The sequence below is a fragment of the Rhinolophus sinicus genome, linkage group LG07 (assembly GCF_036562045.2).
Source record: "Rhinolophus sinicus isolate RSC01 linkage group LG07, ASM3656204v1, whole genome shotgun sequence".
NCBI classification, from domain to species: domain Eukaryota; kingdom Metazoa; phylum Chordata; class Mammalia; order Chiroptera; family Rhinolophidae; genus Rhinolophus; species Rhinolophus sinicus.
In genome coordinates, this window is record NC_133757.1 from 104,525,434 (window position 1) to 104,545,347 (window position 19,914).

Below are 19,914 nucleotides of genomic sequence, written 5' to 3' on the forward strand. Positions count from 1 at the left end.
TTTTGCTCCAAAAAACGCATTAGAGCTGATTGTCCGGTTAGGTCCTATTTTTGGGGAAACAGGGTAGGTTTGGGTAGGGACTCTCCCCCTTACCCCCCTTCCTTCCTTCTTTCCTTCCTACCTTCTAGAAACATTCATGAGTGCCTCCTATTTGCCTGGCACTAAGCTGAGAATAGAAAGTTGGAAACAGGCTGAAATCTCTAGCCTCAAGTGCCTTAACTAATGGGGAGGGTGGTGAGAAAAGTGGAGGGGAGAGAGACCAACAATTTCAGTGCATTGTGAAATCGCTAGTGTAGAATGTATGCCCAGAGGGTTACAGGAACATAGAAGCAAGTTTTAAAGCATGCTGGAAATCAAGGCAGGCTTCCCAGAGTAGGCTTCATTTGAGTTTTGAAGACTGACCAGACATCAGGTAAAATGAAGAAAGATCTGAACCTCTGAATGGCCTGCAGAAAGCAGGTAGGAGGAGTAAAGTTGAGTCATGAGATTATTGAGGATGGCAGGGAGTCAGACCGCAAAGGTCTTACATGCTAAACTCTGGGATTTGACTTTTGTTTGGAAGTTCTGGGGACCCACGGAAGGATTTCAAGCAGATAAGTGTTTGAATCAGATTTGCGTTTCAGAAAGATTACTGTGGAAGTCCTATGGAAGGCAGATGCCTAGGAAGGGAGTGGAGGTGGGGCTGGAATAGAATGGACAGACTCCAAAAATGTGAGAGGTGGAATCTTTAGGATTTGGTGCCTGGTAACAAGGATGGGGAGGGAGCTGCAGGCTATCACCCAGGTTCTGACATGGGCAGCAAGGTGGATGGAGGGTACCATTCACCAAGAGAAAAATGAAGGAGGAGGAGCAAGTGAGACCAGAAAATGAGGAGCTGAGTTTAGATGTTGAGCCTATGGCTTCTGTGAGACATCCAAATGCAAATGTCCCAGCAGGCGAGACAGCCACATGGATCTGTAAAGTATTTGGGGCACTGTGGGCTGGCTATCTCACTTGGGGCTGACAGAGCTGAAAAGGGCCAGTTGTCCACTTATAAGTAGAAGGCAAATATAGGAGTAGAGAAAAACTCATTTAGTTTGCTAGGGTTGTCCTAACAAAGCACTGCAAATGGAGTGACTGAAACAACAGAAATGGATTGTCTCACAGTTCTGGAGGCTGGACGTGCAAGATCAATGTGTCAACAGGACATGCTCCCTCTGACGGCACAAGAGAGGACTCTGTTCCAGGATTCTCTCCTAGTAGCTTCTGGTAGTTTCTTGGCTTGTGGCAACATAACCCCAGTCTTCACATGGCGTTCTCCCTGAGTGTCTTGTGTCTAAATTTCCCCTTTCTGTGAGGATACCAGTCATTCTGAATTAGGGCCCCCCCCCTACTCCAAGATGATCTGATTTTAACTAATTACATCTGCCCTTATTTCCATGTCCTATTTGGAAATTACCATATTTCCATATAAGCTCACATTCTGAGGTGGTGGTTAGGACTTCAACATATGAATTTGATGGTGGGGGGTACAGAATTCAATCCATAACAGTCACACATGAATTTCATTATTAAGAGCAGGATTAAATATGATATGAGGAGAAATACCAGATTTATGTGGGCAAAGAGAGCAGCTCTGGATGGACACAGAGAAAAATTATTAGAAAGGTACATGAGGTGTGGCCCACAAATAGGGAAGATAAATGTTTAATTAGGAGTGATTAAGATGGCCAATGTTAAAAAGTCAGACAAGATAAAGCCAGAAATTGCCCACCGTCTTTGGTAGAGTGACAGTCGGTAGATGCAGTGGTCAGACCAATAGATGAACTTCAAAGGTTCACTTAGCTCCAACATTTTATGACTTGAAATCCATTGTCCAGGCACAGCCATTGAGAGAAATATGGAATAGTGGACATTTGTTTGAGTCTTGCCACCCAAGCCATAACCTGCTTTCTCGGCCTCCGTTGCAGTTAGGGCTTGAAACTATGACCAAGCCTCTGGCAATTGGGTGGAGGGACACTAGACTTCAGTTTGCATGAAAGCAAGATGAGAAAGAAGATTCTAAAGAAGCCATTTTCTGTGAGGTGGTAGAGCCCAGGGGAGAGGTATGGCCCCTCAGGGCCAGCAGGGGCAAAGGTCCTAATAGCTGTCCAAAGGAGTGTTTCTAGTACCTGTGCTCAGAGGAGCAGTACGAGGGCTCCTTCTGGAACCATCTGGTGGTATAATTTAAGCATTGTTCTTCGCTGAGTAGCCTCTGAGACTGATTCTCCGGATTTCTTAGAGATCCTCTGAGCCATTTAATGTTCTTTTTAAAAAATATAACAGTTTTATTGAGATATAAATCACATACTATGAAATTCGTCCCTATGAAGTGTATAATTCACTGGGTTTTAGTATATATATTCACAACCTTGTGCAGCCATCACCACTATCTACATCATTCCATAACATTTGCATCATCCCCAAAAGACACGTCCTATACACTAGGAGTCATTCCCCATTCCCCGCTCCTCTCAGGCCCTGGCAACCACTAATCCACTTTCTGTCTCTATGGATTTGCTTATTCTAGACATTTCATATAAATTTAATCATACAATATGGGCCTTTTGTGTCCGGCTTCTTTCACTTAGCAAATTTTTTTTAAGGTTTATCTGTATTGTAGCATGTATCAGTACTTCATTCATTTTTATTGACAAATAATATTCCATTATATGGGTACACCACATTTTGCTTATCCATTCGTTAGTTTATGGACCTGTGGATTGTTTCCACTTTTTGGCTAGTATGAATAATGCTGCTGTGAACATTTGTGTACAATTTTTTGTGTGGACATACATTTGCATTTCTCTTGGGTATGTACCCAGGAGTAGAATTGCGGGGTCATATGGTAATTCTATATTTAACATTTTGAGGAACTGCCAGACTATTTTCCAAAGGAGTTAAACATCATTTTACACTACCAGTAGCAATGTCTGAGGGTTCTAATTTCCTAGTGAGTACGAAGTGGTATTTCATTGTGGTTTTGATTTGAATTTCCCTGATGACTAATAATGGTGAATAACTTTTCCTGTGGTTACTGGCCACTTGTGTGTCTTCTTTGAAGAAATGTCTATTGAAATTTTTTGCCCATTAAAAAAATTTTTTTTTTAATTATGGTTAAATATGCATAACATAAAATTTACCTTTTTAACCATTTTAAGTGTACGGTTCAGTGGCATTAAGTACATTCACTTTGTTGTGCAACCACCATTTGACCATTATTAATTGTCTTTTTAAATTTATCTTTTTTTGTTGAACTTTTATATTCTAGATACAAGTCCCTTAGCAGACATATGATTTGAAAATATTTTCTCTCATTCGGTAAGTTGTCCTTTCACTTTCTTGATGGTTTCATCATAGTCTTCAATAAATTCCTTTTATGCTCAAACTCACTAGAGTAGTTTTCTGATGTCAGTAGCTAAGAACACTGACAGATGCACTGGGTTCTGTTAAATACCGCCTTTTTCCTTTTTTTTTTTCTATAACAAGCTGTCTCGTATGCTATCTTCTACTCAACATTGCCTTAGGATTTTTTTTTCCTAAAGCTTTTCCTCATCTATCTGAATCCTATCTACACCTTACATTTCCTGGGCACAGACCCAACGTATCAATGGCTGCCACTAACACAATTAGGAGCACAACTACCACCAGCCCTCCCACTTATGTCTCACCTCTATCCAGTCCTGACCCAGCACCTTGGCACTCACCCGCAATGCCCTCCCTCTCTCCAACTCCTCCCACTCCGCGCTCATCCCTCTCCTCGGTAGTGTCAGAGCCATACAGGATCTTATCAATGAGATCAATGTCCGATTTAATCTTTGCATCATCTTCAGTGCCCAGGACAAGGCCTTGCAAACCCTTGGAGCACAGTAAGTACATGCTAAATTGAATTGAATCTTGTGCCCTATTTAATTTTATTTTTTTATTCTAAAATAATATTTATGCAGTCCTTAATTTTAAACTTTCTCTTAATGGACACATTTGGAGGGTTAGGGCCTGAAGTTGGGGTGCAGGGCAAATCTATGGTGTTCAACTTGAGACTGGAAGAACGGAATTCTTTGGGGGATTAATCTCTAGGAGTCCCTAAAATGGTCAAAAAAAGTGTCACAGGTAAACGTCTCAGGACCCAGAGAGGAGCGAAAGAGTATTATTGGAGGAATCACAAGTCTAAAGTGAATGCATTTCCTGGCAGACTTTTCTGGTGGGTTAGGCTTCAGAACTGCCACTGATCAGTGCTTTGGTTCTGTTTAGTCTTTGTAGGTTTGCTTCTCCCACCTCCTTGCTCCTGTACCTGTGAAACAATCTTAAACTCTTCAGATTAGGAGCTAAATAAAAAGCAGCTGTTGGAAACAGCAGGAAATAGCCTGTGTTTATTCAGTCATAACCCGCCACCCCACCCCCGCCATGTTTGCTGAGCACACACTTAATGCGAGGCACCACTCTGAACACAAAAAGAAACAAGATTTGTTTCCTGTAATAAGGATTTGGATGATGAATGCGGGGGGTGGGGAGGAGTAAGACAAACACCATTAACTATACTCCAAAAGCACAATGGACCCCTAATAAAAGAGGCATAAACCCTGTTTTGAGGATTCAAGGGAAGAAGAAATCACCCACTTTTCCAAACAGTGAGAAAGGCTTTATGGAGAAGGTAAGGAAAAAGAACTAAGCTTTTGCCTAGAAACTTAGAACCTCTAAACCATCATCTGTGTTCTCGTAGCTCCCAAACTAGTTGGGAAGAAAGTCACATGTACAAGTGGCTGCATTTCAAGACCACATATGATAAGACCAGTTTGAAAGAGTCACAGGAAAGTGAGAGATCACTTCTCACTTCCTAGCAGAGTAACTAGGAAAGACATTATGGGAGGGTAGGCTTGCGCCCTAAAAGATGGAAAGGATATTTTACGTAAAAAGCAATGAAATAGTCTAGAAAATTTGGAAAACCTAGTGAAGTATAAAGAATAGAATAGAAATCATCTATAGACCCACTACCTACAGTATATACGTTGCCAGATATACAATATGCTTAATAAATATTTGCAATATGACTAAATGCATAAATGACATTACCATTTATTGTCTCTACTTTTTCCTCATGCATATTTTTACTACGCACATAATTTTGAAACCTGATTTTTAAACACATATCATATAATATGCATTTTATGTCTATAAAATCATTTGAAAACACATTTTTAAACAACTGAAGAATATTCCATTGATATATAATTTATGCAACCAATTGCCATAGTGCTTATATTTATATTGTTTCTAAATTTTCAATTATTATAAATAAAACTTCAATGACATTGCTAAACACAAATCTTTTCTTCACACCTCTATAGTCTCAGCATAGATTCCTGTAAATGAAATTATCACATCAAGGTGTATTAACATTTCTAGGGCTCTCAAGAGAGCAAAACATTGCACAATTACTTTCAGAAAGGTTGCACCAATTTACGTTCCCCTTAGCAACGTATGAGATTGAGAGACACACCTTCACCAACAGTTATATTTTAAAATATTTGCTAATCTGGCAAGAAGAAAATAGTAACTCAGGGTTCTTAAATGTTGTATTTATTTGATCACTAGTGATATGAAACATTTAAAAATATCATTTCCATTAACATCTCCTGTAAGTCGCCAGTTTATATTCGTTGTCCATTTATCTTTGGGGAACTTGGAGAGAATCTGCAATTCTCTGTCAAGCCTGGTTCTCCCATGGCTATCATTGTGTGAGCATCCTGCCATAGTAAGTGTGAGCTTATGTTTTTAAAGTTATGTTATCATTCATTCATTTTCCTTCCTCCTTCCCTCCCTCCCTCCCTTCCCCCTTTTCTCTCTCTCTCTTTGCCACAACATGGCCCCTAAACACAACCAACTACTTCATTTGGCTCAAAAGAACTGTGGCCTTTTGTAACCCTGGAGGGAGAACTGGTGGTATCAGAATTATTGAAAGGCAATATTGCCAGGTTGTCAAGGGACACTTAGTCACTGTGACTCTTTTTTAAGTGCTGATATTAGACCCTAACCTCCTCCTACGCCAGAACATTAAACACCATGGTGTCCACCAATTGACTTCCCGTGTCTCAACAGAACTGCACTTTCCTGCTTTCATGGTATCTGTTCCTGCTGAGCCTGGTGTGGTCTTTTCTACATCTTCCCCAGTCCAAATCCTGCCTGTCTCTGATTACACAGCTCAGATGGTGGCTCTTACATGAGGATAATCTCCCTCTGAATCCCACAGCACACTGTATTTGCAGTGCTTCCACTCTCCCAGGTAGTCTGGTTATCTGTGCATTCAACTTACCTCCTTCTTTACTTTGTAAACTCCTGAGGAGTCAACATGAGCCTACATATTGTCTTTCAATAATTCTGTGTTTTTTTCGCATCTGGGTTCCCATAATGCAGTTAGCAGGAACCCAGAAATATTTTACAAATTAAAAAAATGAAATGTCATTTAACAGAAACACTAGGAGAGTAAAAGCGACTTTGAAATGGAAAAAAAGGTTAATTTTAGTTGTACAGTGGTCCCCTGTGATCCAGTTTTGCTTTCCGCTGCTTTGGTTACCTGCGGCCAACCACAGTTCAAAATATTAAGTGGAAAATTTCCACCTTACTTTATCTCATCATGTAGGCATTGTATCATCTCACGTTATCACAAGAAGGGTGAATACAGTACAACAAAGTATTTTGAGAGAGCATACATGCACATAACTTTTATTACATATATTGTTAAAATTGTTCTATTTTATCATTAGTTATTGTTGTTAATCTCCTACTGTGCCTATTTATAAATTAAACTTTATCATGGGTATGTATATATAGGAAAAAACATAGTATATGTAAGGCTCAGTACTTTATGAGGTTTCAGGCATCCACTGGGGGTCTTGGACTGTATTTCCCACAGGTAAGGGGGACTACTCTATTGATTGTGGTAACGTTATGGACTGAATATGTCTTCCTCTCAAATTCATATGTTGAAACCCTAACCCCCAGGTTGGGGGTATTTGGAGATAGGGCCTTCAGAAAAGTAATTAAGGTTAAATGAGGTCATAAGGATGGGGCCCTAATCCAATAGGATTAGCGTCTTTATAGGAAGAGGAAGGGACACCAGAGCTTTCTCTCTCTCCACTTGCATGCACCATGAAAAGGCCCTGTGAAGACACAGTGAGAAAACACTGTCTGCAAACCAGAAAGAGAGCTCTTATCAGAACTCAACCAGACAGCCACCTCGATCTTGGACATCCAGCCTTCAGAATCATGAGAAAATAAATTTGTTTTTTAAGCCCCTCAGTCTGTGGTATTTTGCATGGCAGCCTGAGTTGACTAATACAGAGGTAATGGTAAGATGTTAGGAAGAAATGGAAGAAAGTCCGTTTAAACAAAGGAATATTAATACATCAAACAAAGAAGTCACAGAATCTCAGGTTGAGACCTTTTGGGGTAGAAATGAAAGGACGAATTGAGAAACATGCCTCCTTTTGTCTCATCATAAAAGGTATAAAATGCCCTCTAATTCTGCAGCCACTTAAGTCCTGTGTGGCAGAGGAATGAAAACTGATAAAAATTACGACTGGAATCCAGGAATTAAGAAACTGAATGGGGCTAAACAATTAATTTTAGATCGACTATAAGGTCAGCAGAGGCAAATAAGCCCTAAAATAATATTCCAAAACCATTGGGAGAGTGACGAGGAGATTGCTACTGGCTGCCATTAGAGTAAGAGCAGACTTTCTTATATTTTCTTGAAATGATGACCTATGATCATCTTCGGCTGATCCATTAGCCATGGAAAGGTGCTCCTGAGTTTCTCAGGACGTCACTCAACACAGGCATCAGGCCATCTCACAGCACCGCACACGATTCAAAACCAAATATGCAGGAAGAACACACTGGAAAGCCAAGAGAGAAAGAGAAAAACTACCCCTGAGGCCTTCATTATTGTTCTCAAGTCCTTGCCAAAAACTCGGTCATCGTAACTCTACATATTTTAAATATGTGTCATGCTTTTGAAGTTTCAAACAAACAAAAAAAACCCTTACTTGGAAGAAATGAAAACAATAAAACTAGGTAAAGGAATTTTTTAAGAACTGTATTTCTTAGTACTATTGTGATTTAATGTCTCTTCAATTCTTGCATTAGAGATGAAAAAAGAAAGGAATCGTGAATGTGTTTCTTTCAAAATCTCCTTTCATCCAACATGTGGAGAAAATATGGAGACCACTGAGTCATTTTCTTATTCTTTACACTAGATTTCTATATATTCTGTATCCAACTTCCAAAATACACACACACACACACACACACACACACACACACACACACACTTGATACATAGTTTTTAAGAATACATAAACTTTTAATTAGTATAAATTTAAAAAAAAAACACAAGTCCTAAGGCAACAGTTCAATGAACGATCCACAACAGGGTACACACCATCCAGATCAAGAAAGAGGACATTACCAGCATCCCAGATGGCCCCTCCCAAATGTAGTTTGGAGCTAGATCTATGTTTTTCATGACAACAATATTATTTATGGTAGCAAGCGCCCCGATCAGCCCACAGAAGCTAAAAGGGCTCATGGATACACTGCCCTGGGGCTAGAGGGACAAGTCCATTTACCAGGGGCTTCTCCAACTTCCAGATTCCTTAATCAATTACACAGTGCTCACACCAATACAAACTAGTACAACCATCCAGTGTTACTGGAAAGTCATTTTGTGATATGTATCCAGATCCTTCAAAAATGTATCTCTGATGCTTTAGTAATTCCAATTTGAACATCTTTCCCAAAGCAATATCAGAGACGCGGTTGACAGCATCTAAGAGCAGCAGCTCTGAGATAGCTCTGCCACTTAATTGTGAGATCTGGCACAAAATATTTAACCAGCTCCTCTGTGCCTCAGTTTCCCCAGCTGATAAATAATTGTACAAAGATTAAATGAATTACAATGTATAATGAACCTGAAACAGTGCCTGTCACAATTAGCTATTCAGCAAATGCTAAGAATTATTAGCTTTTATTACAAAAACATTCACCACTGCATTATTTATAATGGGAAAAAATTTGAAAGAAGTTAAATGACCAGAAACGTGGGAATGAACACATACACTCTTGTGCATCTATACAAAAGAATATAATGCACCACATAGTGGTTAAAAATGCAGGCCCTGAAGCCTGAATGCCAGCCTGCCCCTGACCAGCTGTGTGACCGTGGACAATTTTCTTTACTCCCTGAGCATCAGTTTACTCACCTGAAAATAGAGAATAATAATACCTATCTCAAAGGGTTAACTGGTTCATATACATAAAGCACTTAGAACAGTCCCTGCCATACTATTGGTGCTTTATCGGGGTTGGTTTCTCTGTTTGCAGTTTCAGTATTATTGCCTGATTGCCTGGTGGCATATCACCACATGAAACTCCCCAGTCCTTGGCTAAGAAAGTGCGTGCCCTGGGAGGAGAAGGAGAATGGACCAAAACGTATATTCCCCTTGGAATTAACAGAAGGCATTAGAGATACAAGCCTAGGCCTGGATGCTAAAGGCACAATGACCATGTAAAGGAAATGGAAAGAGTTGTTCCACTGACAGCACCGGAACGGATTGCTTTGATTAAAAGGAAAAATTGAAAGGCCCCCAAACAAAACCTCCCACCCCAGCAACAAACAAGTCCCGCTGAGAGAAAGGAGCTGGGGTGGTTTTCCTGATCTCCAGTCCCCAGCTGTCCAGCTCTTTTCTTTTTCCTGCCTGCTGCCCGCACCCCCCCACCCTTTGGGCTTTTCAGAGACTAAGAGACAGGGAATGGAAAAGATGGATTTACGTCCACTTGGGGGAGGAGATGTGCAGATGTGTAATAACTGGGAGCAACTCTGATGTGACCCTACCCCGCTCCTAAAGCTCTGGGTGGGGGTGTGGACACACGCTGGGTGTGGTTTCTGTCCTCAAGCAGCAGCTTTACAACCCGCCTTGGAAACCCGGCTGGTATTGGGATGTTTCTATGACCCAGTGACCCCAATTTCCTGGAAAGGACAAGGATGAGTGGTCGCCACGCCCTTCTTCACCCAGCCCTATTCCACCCGGACCTCAGGCCCCTTCACTATCAGCAGGTCCCCTACCCCAAGGACTCGGCTCCTCAAAAGCCACACCCAGAAGCTTAAGACATCACCAGGTCTGTGTGCAGATGGCAGCAGTGGAGCCCTGGTCGGCACGGCCTGTGAGAAACAGGCAGCCTCACGCTGGAGGCCAGTATGCCCTGATACCCCTGGGTAGCGATGGGAAAGGCTGGGCGGGGGCCATTGCCCCCACCCAGCCCTGCAGTGACAGCTCAGACAATGGCACCCCTCAGTTCATGGCATGTGTTGAGTGTGGGAAGAGAGCTGCTTTTTTCAGGCCTTGTCACTGTCTTTCCTTGTCACACAGTTCCAACAAGGCTTCTGGGGCTTGGAGGGTTGCTGCTACCTTACAGGTGTCCTTCTATTTTCTTTTCGTAATGGACTGGCATTAATTAGTATTTATGCTGTATCCCCAGCGTGCCCAGAACACAGGGAGGACCCAGAAAACACAATACCTATCCTCGCTGAGGGTATATTTAAAGGGGCCACATTTCTAAGAAATCACTGATTGCTACTGTTTTCTTGTTAAAAGTGATCTTAATAGAATCATCCAGTGAGGGGCACTGGTCAAGAATCCTATATCCTGAGAGCCCTGGCTCTTGTGGCTGGGTCCCCAGTGACATATCAAAGGGATTCGGCTCTCCTGGCCATTCTGGAAATGAAGTTATTGCCCGCGAAGCACTCAAGGGCCATGGGAGGAGCCGACCTTCACAGATTTCTCAGGACTTCTGTAGCCAACAGAGGCTCCTCAGCAAAAGCTTCTGTATTTAAAATTAAATCACCCAGCCTTGCAACCAGGAATATTTTGTGAAACTCCACAGATTTGAAACGGTCTTGGAGAGCACACAAGTGCTCTTTGTGGTACATAGTTCTGAAGCCAGGTTACAGATTCAAAATTCAGTTTCAATTCTGTGTTCTGCACTTCGGGGAAGATCCGAGAAGCCAAACCAGAGGGAGAAAGGAAATGTACCCAGTAAGAACTCTGTCGTTGGAGGGGTCCCTGGTGGGATCTCAGTATATATTTAGCTTTTTAACACATCAAATAACACACATTGGAAACTGCCTGCTCTGAATGGGTTTCTACTGAGGTTTTGAGGGAGCTACAGATTGAAATATCTTCTTCCTACACAGCCCTTAATGAGAAAGTGCATTTTCCAACTTAGTCCCAGAGACTGGTGTCAAGAAGCTTATCTAATGTTTGCAAAGTCAGAGGTTGGCCCTTTGGCTCCTTGTGGTTTCTAGAATCCACCGTTTGAGGAATTACACGGAAGTTTTATTTGCACAACAGCTGCAAAATGTGAAGTGTGCCATTCCCTCAGTGTCATTGTCAGGTATGGTACTAAAAAGTGCACGCTAAGGGTCGGCAAATACACCTGGTGGTTAAAGACCTACATAGCACAAAATGTGCTCCTCGAAAAGCTGAATAGGACTGCAGGTGTGATAAGGGATAGTGTTCCCAGCAGGTGCGACTTGAGGTGACATGATGCATATCTAAATGGCTCCCAGGGGATGCAATCCCAGTCTGTTTCGATTCACCTTCCAGGTTTTTTGATGGGTCACCATATAGCATGGGGCCCACCAGTGTGGCAGGGCCAGGACCCAGACACATCCTCTCCGCAGGCCCTTCCTGGCATTGGGCTCACTGGAGCAAAGCTGTTATGCTTTGGCACTCTCACCCATTTAAAGGAAGTGGTTCTTGGCTTTCCTTCTTAGCTGCCAATTAGCTTCCTGCAGGAGATCACATTTTGGTGGCAGTGTCTGGATGGATTCTTGAAAAGCTATAAATATGAATGCCAACTATATTTATCAGGAAATCCTAATTTCATAACACAAGGTTATGTACTGTATACCTTCCTAATGGTTCACATTTCAGGTCACTTACTAGGTGTGACTTTGTGCAAGTCACTTAACCTCTCTGTGCCCCAGTTCCCTTCTCTGTAAATGAGGACAACAGTACTTACATCAAAGGGGTTATTGAGGACTAAGTGAGACAATACATGTAAAGGCCTGGCATACAATTGGTGCTCAATAAATGATAGCTATTATTACTTTCAGTGTTTGTCATTGTCATAGTATTTCATCCATCCATGTCTATTCCTTTGGTTTCATAAGCCAATGAGAACAGTCCTCAGTATTTAAAAGCTCTAGGAGAATATTACTTTTTATTGTAAATCTCCTATTTTCACATTAGTTTATGTAAATTCTGTATCCACAAATACGCTGTAAATTCTGTATCTAAAATAGTCTGGAATTCCAGGAACCTGGCATGCCCACCATTCTGATAAAAGAAGTCAGGCAAAAGCTCTTTGTGCCTGGTGGGGTCTCCTGGAATTCAGCCCTCCTCTCTCTCAACAGGCCTCTTCTTTGTTCTTTCTCATCTTGCCATCACCTTGGAGTTCACATTGGGCGCGGAATGTAAGAATGCACCGACCCGAAGCCAGGATTTGTGAGGCCTCAGGCGGAATGACGCACATGCCAACTTTCCTTGCTGAGCCTCCCCCGACCTGGGGCAGCCCTGGCAGAGTCAAAAGTTCTGTTCCTTAACAAGACCACCCCATGGGGCAACTCATCCAACCCACCCTCCCACCCCCGTCTTTCCCCAGGCTCTCAGACCACGGGGGAGGGGGGGAGACCATGGCCTCACTTAGAAACCCCCTGGTGTTTTCATACACTGTACTGAAACATTCATGCTGCTTTCAGTCAAATTCACTTAAAAAATAACCGTTGCATCTGATTTCATTCCTCCAGAAGTTCCCAAAGCATGTTGGCTTTAAATATGCTGTATTTAGAGAATAGATACAAATTCTGGGGATTAGGAGATTTAATAAGGCACTAAAAGTATTAAAGTCCTACGATTCACCTTCCACTCTATCTAAAAATTAAACCACACCTCTTCAGGCTCTTGTCCATATCAAACAGACTGTGAGTTCACTGACTTCACACCATGAGGCTCATCAGAAAGGAAAAGGCAAAATTCTCTGATCAAAGCTGCCATAGGTGATTTTTCTGTTCAGCAGAAGGCAGGAATTTTCAAAGCAATTCCCAGGGCTGTAGCTGTTCCATCCCTTCGCCCTCCCACTTATGGGCCAAGTGACAGCATGTCCCCTCTCTTGCTTCATCTGTCCCTCTGCGCTATGAGAGGTGTCTTACTTGGCACCAAATGGGGCATCGAGACGATGAAATCAGGTCCCACATATTGGTGCCTGAACAGTTTTCCGCCCTCAATCATTCACATGCCAGAAACCAGAAAGAACCGCAGATGGGCTGGCTAAGCCTATTTCAGGTTTCACTTCCATCTGACGTGGTGCCCTCTGGCTCTGCTGCCTTCTCTCTTGGGTAGTCAAGGATAAATGCTCTAATCGCCTGGGGCTGTTCTTTCATTCCTGAGCCCCACTGCAGAGGGCCACAGAGCTCTTGGAGCACTTTTATGGGGCAGTAAAACTTTACAGCCTGCCCACTCTAAACCGTTCCCACATTTCTGAATAGAACGATTTATGACATATGAGCTACTTTAGTCTGCCCTTTGAAAATACCAGCAGATATTAGACCCTCTCAAAAGGGGTCAACTGAGTTACATCGGCGAACAGCTGGCTTACAGAAACCACATACTAGAAGCAGAGAGCTAAACTCCTGAGTGTGCACAGTTAAGTTAGAAAATGAAACAGCCTTTGATTTTCACATCACTGTAGTAGCCCTAAGCGCTGCCGCTCCCATATTGCTTTGGTATTAAATCTGGCACCAAATTGCACCCCTCTCCCAATTTTTTGCTTCCCTGCTCCTTTCATGCCTGGGTTGATGGGGATTGCTATGAGCTTTGTCAGCAAATCCTAGAGAACCGATCTTCTTGTGCTGTCTTCAGCAGGCAAAAAATTAAAACCAGGAAAAACCCAGCCACTGAATCACAACTACCAAACAGTGCCCAGCCAGCCCAGAAGAAGCATCGTTACACACTCAGGAGGGTCCTTACCCCTGTTCCGTAACAGCCATTCTTGTGCATCAGAGTCGGGCCCCAGGCTCCTCGGGTGTGGGGACTCAGCTCTCTGCAGCCCGCAGACAATTGGGCCCATTATAGTCCTCAGGCTGCCGAGTTAAAGAGTGGCCCTTACAAAAATATAAACAGCTTGTCAGCACAAGCCAAGGGGGCGGGGCTGCGGTATCAGGGGACAAAGGGAACCAATGATTAGTCTCCCTGGGCTCTGTTAGCTTAAGATATTACATTTCATTCTGAAGTAGGGGAGACTGAGCAAGGGAACACTGAAAAGGAAGGGCCAGAGTCCTCATCTGTACAGCCCAGCAGCATGACAGGGGTCCAAATGGAAAACTTTAATCACTGCCTGCAGAAGATCAGTTTCAAGGAGGAGTTTGTATGCCTCACACATAATAATAGATATTTTAAAAGCCACAGATTCTTGTGTTGCATTAGCCATCTTTGGTCTTCCAGGGTTAATAAATGTAGTATTGTTCACGGAGGTACAAAGGAGTTTTTCAATCAAAGAACAAAGTCCAAGGAAGATGCTTTTATGACACATTTGTTTTGTTGACTATAATATCTGATGAGAGATACTCATTGCATCTGCAGAGAAAAGGCTTAATTTGACTGGTATGACTTCAGAACCCAGAGAAATGGGCTTATTTTATTCCCCCAATATAAGTGGCTCACACACATGTTTTTAAATCTCGCTTCATCTGATCATATATATGCAAGCAAAGCAGAAGTCAGTTCAGTATATTTGGAAAAAGAAGACTCAACAGCCGTGACTTTTTCGCTCTTCTGAACGTAACTGAATTCTGCTTTTAAAGCTATATGCCAGCTTAACCTTGCAATGCCCCATAATAATAACCAAGAACTAGAAAATGACTGTGGCTTTTTTTCCTTTATATGATTTCTAAATAATCCACTGAGGTAAAAAGAAAGTTAAGAAATTTGGTTTATTTGTGGCATTGCATAAACGACAGGCATACAAAGTTTGAGAAAATTACAGTCATTACAATTTGGGATAGTCTCAGTGTTTATAAAAGGGAGAACAGTAGCTATCAAAATTAACTAGCAGAGAAACAGAAAAATGTTGAAATATACTCATTTTCCATAAATACTATATCAAGCCCTTCTGATTTTGATTATAAAAATAATAATCCAAAGAGACTGTCCTTTCTAATCTATATTTAAAAATATTTATGATTCTGCCACTGGTGTTTAATTTGTATTAAAGTAAGATTCTTCCAGTAACTCTTCCAAATGAGGCTGCTTCTGGCTCTTCTTTTCCAATGATAGCAAAGGAGCTCTTACATCTGTACTTGCATGGCTCTTACTTTAAAGTACAGATGATATACAAATGGCTAACAAGTGCATCAAAAATGCAAATCAAAACACAATGAGGTACCACTTCACAACCACCAGAATAGCAATGTGTGTGTGTGCATACACACACACACACACACACTCAGAGAGTGCCAAAAAAATGTATACACAATTTAAGTAAAGGAAAAAACTGTATTAAAATTGTAATACTCAATATATACCGATAACAAAAGATGGATACCAGTCATGTTTGACTTCTGCAATTACAAGAGATGCTCAAAGTGGTTACCATCAGCATAATTTTAATACAGTTTTTTCCTTTTTAAAAATGTATATACATCTTTTTGGCACCTTCTGTATATATAATATGCCTTATATGCTATATATATCCACATGTATTGCTATATCTATCCACATATATATAGTCATGTATAAAAACCAAAACAGAAAATAAAAAGTGTTGAGAAGGATGAGGAGAAACTGGAACCCTCATACACTGCTAGTGGGAATGGAAAATGGTTCATTTGCTGTGGAAAACTGTTCTGCAGTTCTTCAAAAAGTCAAACGTAGAATTACCACATGACCCAGCAATTCCACACCTGGCTACATACCCCAAAGAATTGAAAACAGGCACTCAAACAAATACATGTATACTCATGTTCACAGCAGCATTAGTCACAATGCCCAAAAGGTGGAAACAACCCAAATGTCCATCAGCAGATTAATGGTTAAACAAATTGTGGGATATACATAGAATGAAATAGTATTCAGCTATAAAGAGGAATGAGGTACTGATATATGTTACAACACGGATGAACCTCAAAAACATTGTGCTAAGTGAAAGAAGCCAGACACGAAAGCTCACATATTATATGATTCCATTTATATGGAATATCCAGAACAGATGAAGCCACAGAGACAGAAAGCAGATTGGTGGTTGCCAAAGACTGGGAGTGGGGCATGTGGGGAAACTGCTTAATGGATGCAGGACTTTATTTGGGAACTAGATAGAGGTGGAGATTGTATAGCATTGTGAATGTACTATACGTCACTGAATTGTTCACTTTTGTGTTCCTTTTGTTTTAAATAAAAAGCTTAATATCTTCTGAGTTCAACTGGAGACTTCCTTGAAAGGTTATCCTACAAGTTTACTGAAGATTTTGTAAAAGACTTATTCAATTCATTCATGCATGCACTATCTATGCATTGTTCAGCATCCATGAAGCGACAGATACTGTGGGGGAGCCGGGTGCCAGGAGGCCCACTTGCACCGTCTCCTCTATCAAAGGTGAAAAAGAACAGAATCATGTAATGGGGAAAGGAAAGTGGCAGGTAGGGTGCGAGAATTAATGTTTGATAAATAGCTGCTATGTGCTAGGTCGTCTCATGCTTGATCTCATTTACTCTTCAAAACCACTTGGTGTGATGATGGAAGGAATTATTATTCCCGTTTTACAGATACAGAAACTAAGAATCAGAGTTTAATGTTCCAAAATCACCCTGCCTGTAGGCAATGAAGCCAGGTTTTCTCTATTCCACCATGCTACTTGCCGAGCAGAGGTATGTGAAAAACTGAATCTATTGGGGGAAAGAGGTTTCCCAACGCAAAAGGAAAAATAAATAAATGATTAAAAGTTTTTAAAGAATTTTAGATGTCAAAACAAGTAGTGTGACTCTCTTTCTAGTGGGATGAGGACACAAACGATGGGAAAAAAACAAAACTAATTGTCAAACTTTTTCTCAGTTTCATTTTCAGAAAATAACCATAGAACTTCAGAAAATGAGGGATTTTCTAAGTAATCTGACCAGATATCCTCATTTTTCAGATGGGAAACCCGATGCCCTCCAAAATTAAGTAACATGCTCAGAGTTATACAGTAAGATAGTAGCAAAACCAGGGGTAGGATTCAAGTCTCTTAACTCCTAGTCAAGGGTTCTTTCTACAATATCATACACACAAAAATTAAGACATCAATCCCAGATTACTTTTCACTGAATATGTCTCAAATTCTCTACCTCTCCATAATATTAGCAGACACAATTCCTATGCTCTATAACCTCTGAGTGTAATGACCTACCAAATGTTGGACATTCTCAGAGAGTTTATTATGTCTTCATCATATATTTTGTTAAAAACCAATAAAGAAGAGGGAAATTCACAAGTTGTAATCTGGGAAGGACTATATTTGAACTCAGTTCATTTTAACACAGGTAAACCTCTTAGAAAGGTGGGACAGGAAATGAAATGAGAACAAGGAGGAGGAAGAGACTTTGAAAACATAGAAGACTTTGCCAGGAATTGTATCAAGAAAGCACAACTACGTAAGACTGAAACTCCCTGACAAAGCTGTTCCACACATTCCTGAGGCCTATTTCTTTCCTGACCATCTTATCCCTTGGCATTGGCCTATTGCTGTTATTAAAAATAATACACAAAATAATTACAGAGAGCGATGTATGCTCTTTTAAAAGATGGGGAGATGACATCACCAAATTTCAATCCATTAGATTCAAATTCAATCTAAATTTCAAACCATTAGATTATGCAATTCAGAAAATTGCTATATGCCCTTTGAGAATGCTCATCATCCAATTAAAATTTTACCCTTGATCCGAAACGGCCGCCTCTTAGTCATCCACCTCTTGGCAACCTGAGGCTTCAATCACCCATAAGCAGAGCTTCATCCAACCCTTCTAAGGAGCTGAAGCCCCAGTGAACTGACTTTGTTCAACACCTCACAGTGTACTCACTATCAAACCCCTGATTTACCAACATACAAAATACTGTACTGAAGGAAAAACATTAAATTGTCTACTGATATATTTTTTAAGTGATATACAGATAATATTAGATTTCCATGTTAGAAGACCATGTAATAATATGGCTCATGGAATTAGGGGAAGCCACAACAGAGGCCCTTTGGATAATACACGGATGAATGGTCAGATCCCTTAAGTCTTCCTAGATGATTCTAGATATTACAAACTTCTAAGCCTAAATTACTGTTTTTCCCCTGAAAATAAGACCTAGCTGGACAATCAGCTCTAATGCGCCTTTTGGAGCAAAAATTAATATAAGACCCGTTATTATATTATATTATATTATATTATATTATATTATATTAGACCTGGTCTTATATTATAGTAAAATAAGACCGGGTCTTATATTAATTTTTGCTCCAAAAGACGCATTAGAGCTGATTGTCTGGCTAGGTCTTATTTTTGGGGAAGCATGGTATATATTTTAAAAATCCGTTACTGTCATTTGTAAGGAAATAAAGGGGATACAGAGGCAACATGGCTTAATAAAGAGGAGAAGCTGAAGATTTAACCATCAGTGGCACTGAAGGACTTTGTAGCTAAATGGATGGCAGAGAGCTACAATCTTTCTTGACTTTGAAAAGGCTTTTGATTTTGTTCTGCTTAGCTGCTCCTCAATGCATTGTAAATTATGGATAAAAATCACTCACTCTTAGGTCAGCCCACAACCTGTTAAAGAGATGAAAAGTTCGGAACATATTCCATTAAACTGTCATCATCCTCAAATGCATTTATCCTTAGTAGATGAGACAGTTTATAATTATGTGGATGTTCCATATTTATTATTCTATAGGATTTCTTTGTACTTCTCTAAGAAAGACAGTAATAGTAAGGCTTAAAGTCAGGTTTCATAAGAAGTTGAGCCATGAATGAAACTCTGCTAACCACACATCAACATGAATGTATTTTTATTTTTCCAACCTTGCTGATGGATTTTTATAAGCCTCTATGGTCTTTTGTTCTGACCCATATGACCAATGGCCCACATTTGTAAAATTATGGGTAAAGTTAGGCTGTAGCTGTGCAAAGAGCAGTAAATTGACTTACATGGTGGGCCGAACCATGGCCTTGGGCCCATTTGCCCATCACCTAGTCCACTGAGATAAACCATGACAAGCTTCAATACCACAAGTTTTTCAATTAGCTGGAGACCATCAGTGAATTTGCTGAAAACCTAGTTCAGAATTAATCCCAGGACCTATATAATAAACGGTTGTTCTAGATCCAAGTGTAATGCAGGGTTTTCACCAATGACGCAAATGATAGAAGAAAACGTGCCATTAATTTTGAGGAAACCGCAAGATGAGTCACCCCTTCAGAAGTGGAAGCAGAACTTAATAATAATGGTAATAATGTGTATACAGCATCTGCTATATGCCAGGCACTGTTCTAAGAGCATTTACATGTATTAACTCATTTAATGCTCCAACTGACCCTAGGCAGTAGGTACTCACACTCATTTTACAGATGAAGAAATGGAAGATAAACATTCATCAAGATAGAAGGGGTCGGTCGACTACCAAGAGAATAAAATTCCAAAAGGATTAGCTCAGAGAAGGAAAAACAAGCAGCAGAAATAAAATATGGGGGTAGCACTAACTAAGGTTAGGTAGGAATAAAAATATCGGGAGGCCCTGCACTAGTTACGCTGTAACAC

General features: G+C 40.8%; 1 protein-coding gene across 7 annotated transcripts in view; it reads right to left on the reverse strand.

Annotated features, from left to right (window-relative positions):
• Positions 1 to 19,914, reverse strand: part of TRIM2 (tripartite motif containing 2) — a 133,865-nt gene that overhangs the window by 91,455 nt on the left and 22,496 nt on the right. For 3 of the 7 annotated variants that reach the window (XM_074338431.1, XM_074338424.1, XM_019722519.2), the window contains exon 1: positions 14,106 to 14,255. The exons of 2 other annotated variants lie outside the window; for them this stretch is intronic. In XM_074338431.1, coding sequence (XP_074194532.1) covers positions 14,106 to 14,135 — 30 coding nt within the window. In that variant the 5' untranslated portion in view covers positions 14,136 to 14,255. Of the gene's footprint in view, positions 1 to 14,105; positions 14,260 to 19,914 lie in introns of those variants that run through there. 2 more of the 7 variants (XM_074338425.1, XM_019722527.2) reach the window with 1 other exon arrangement.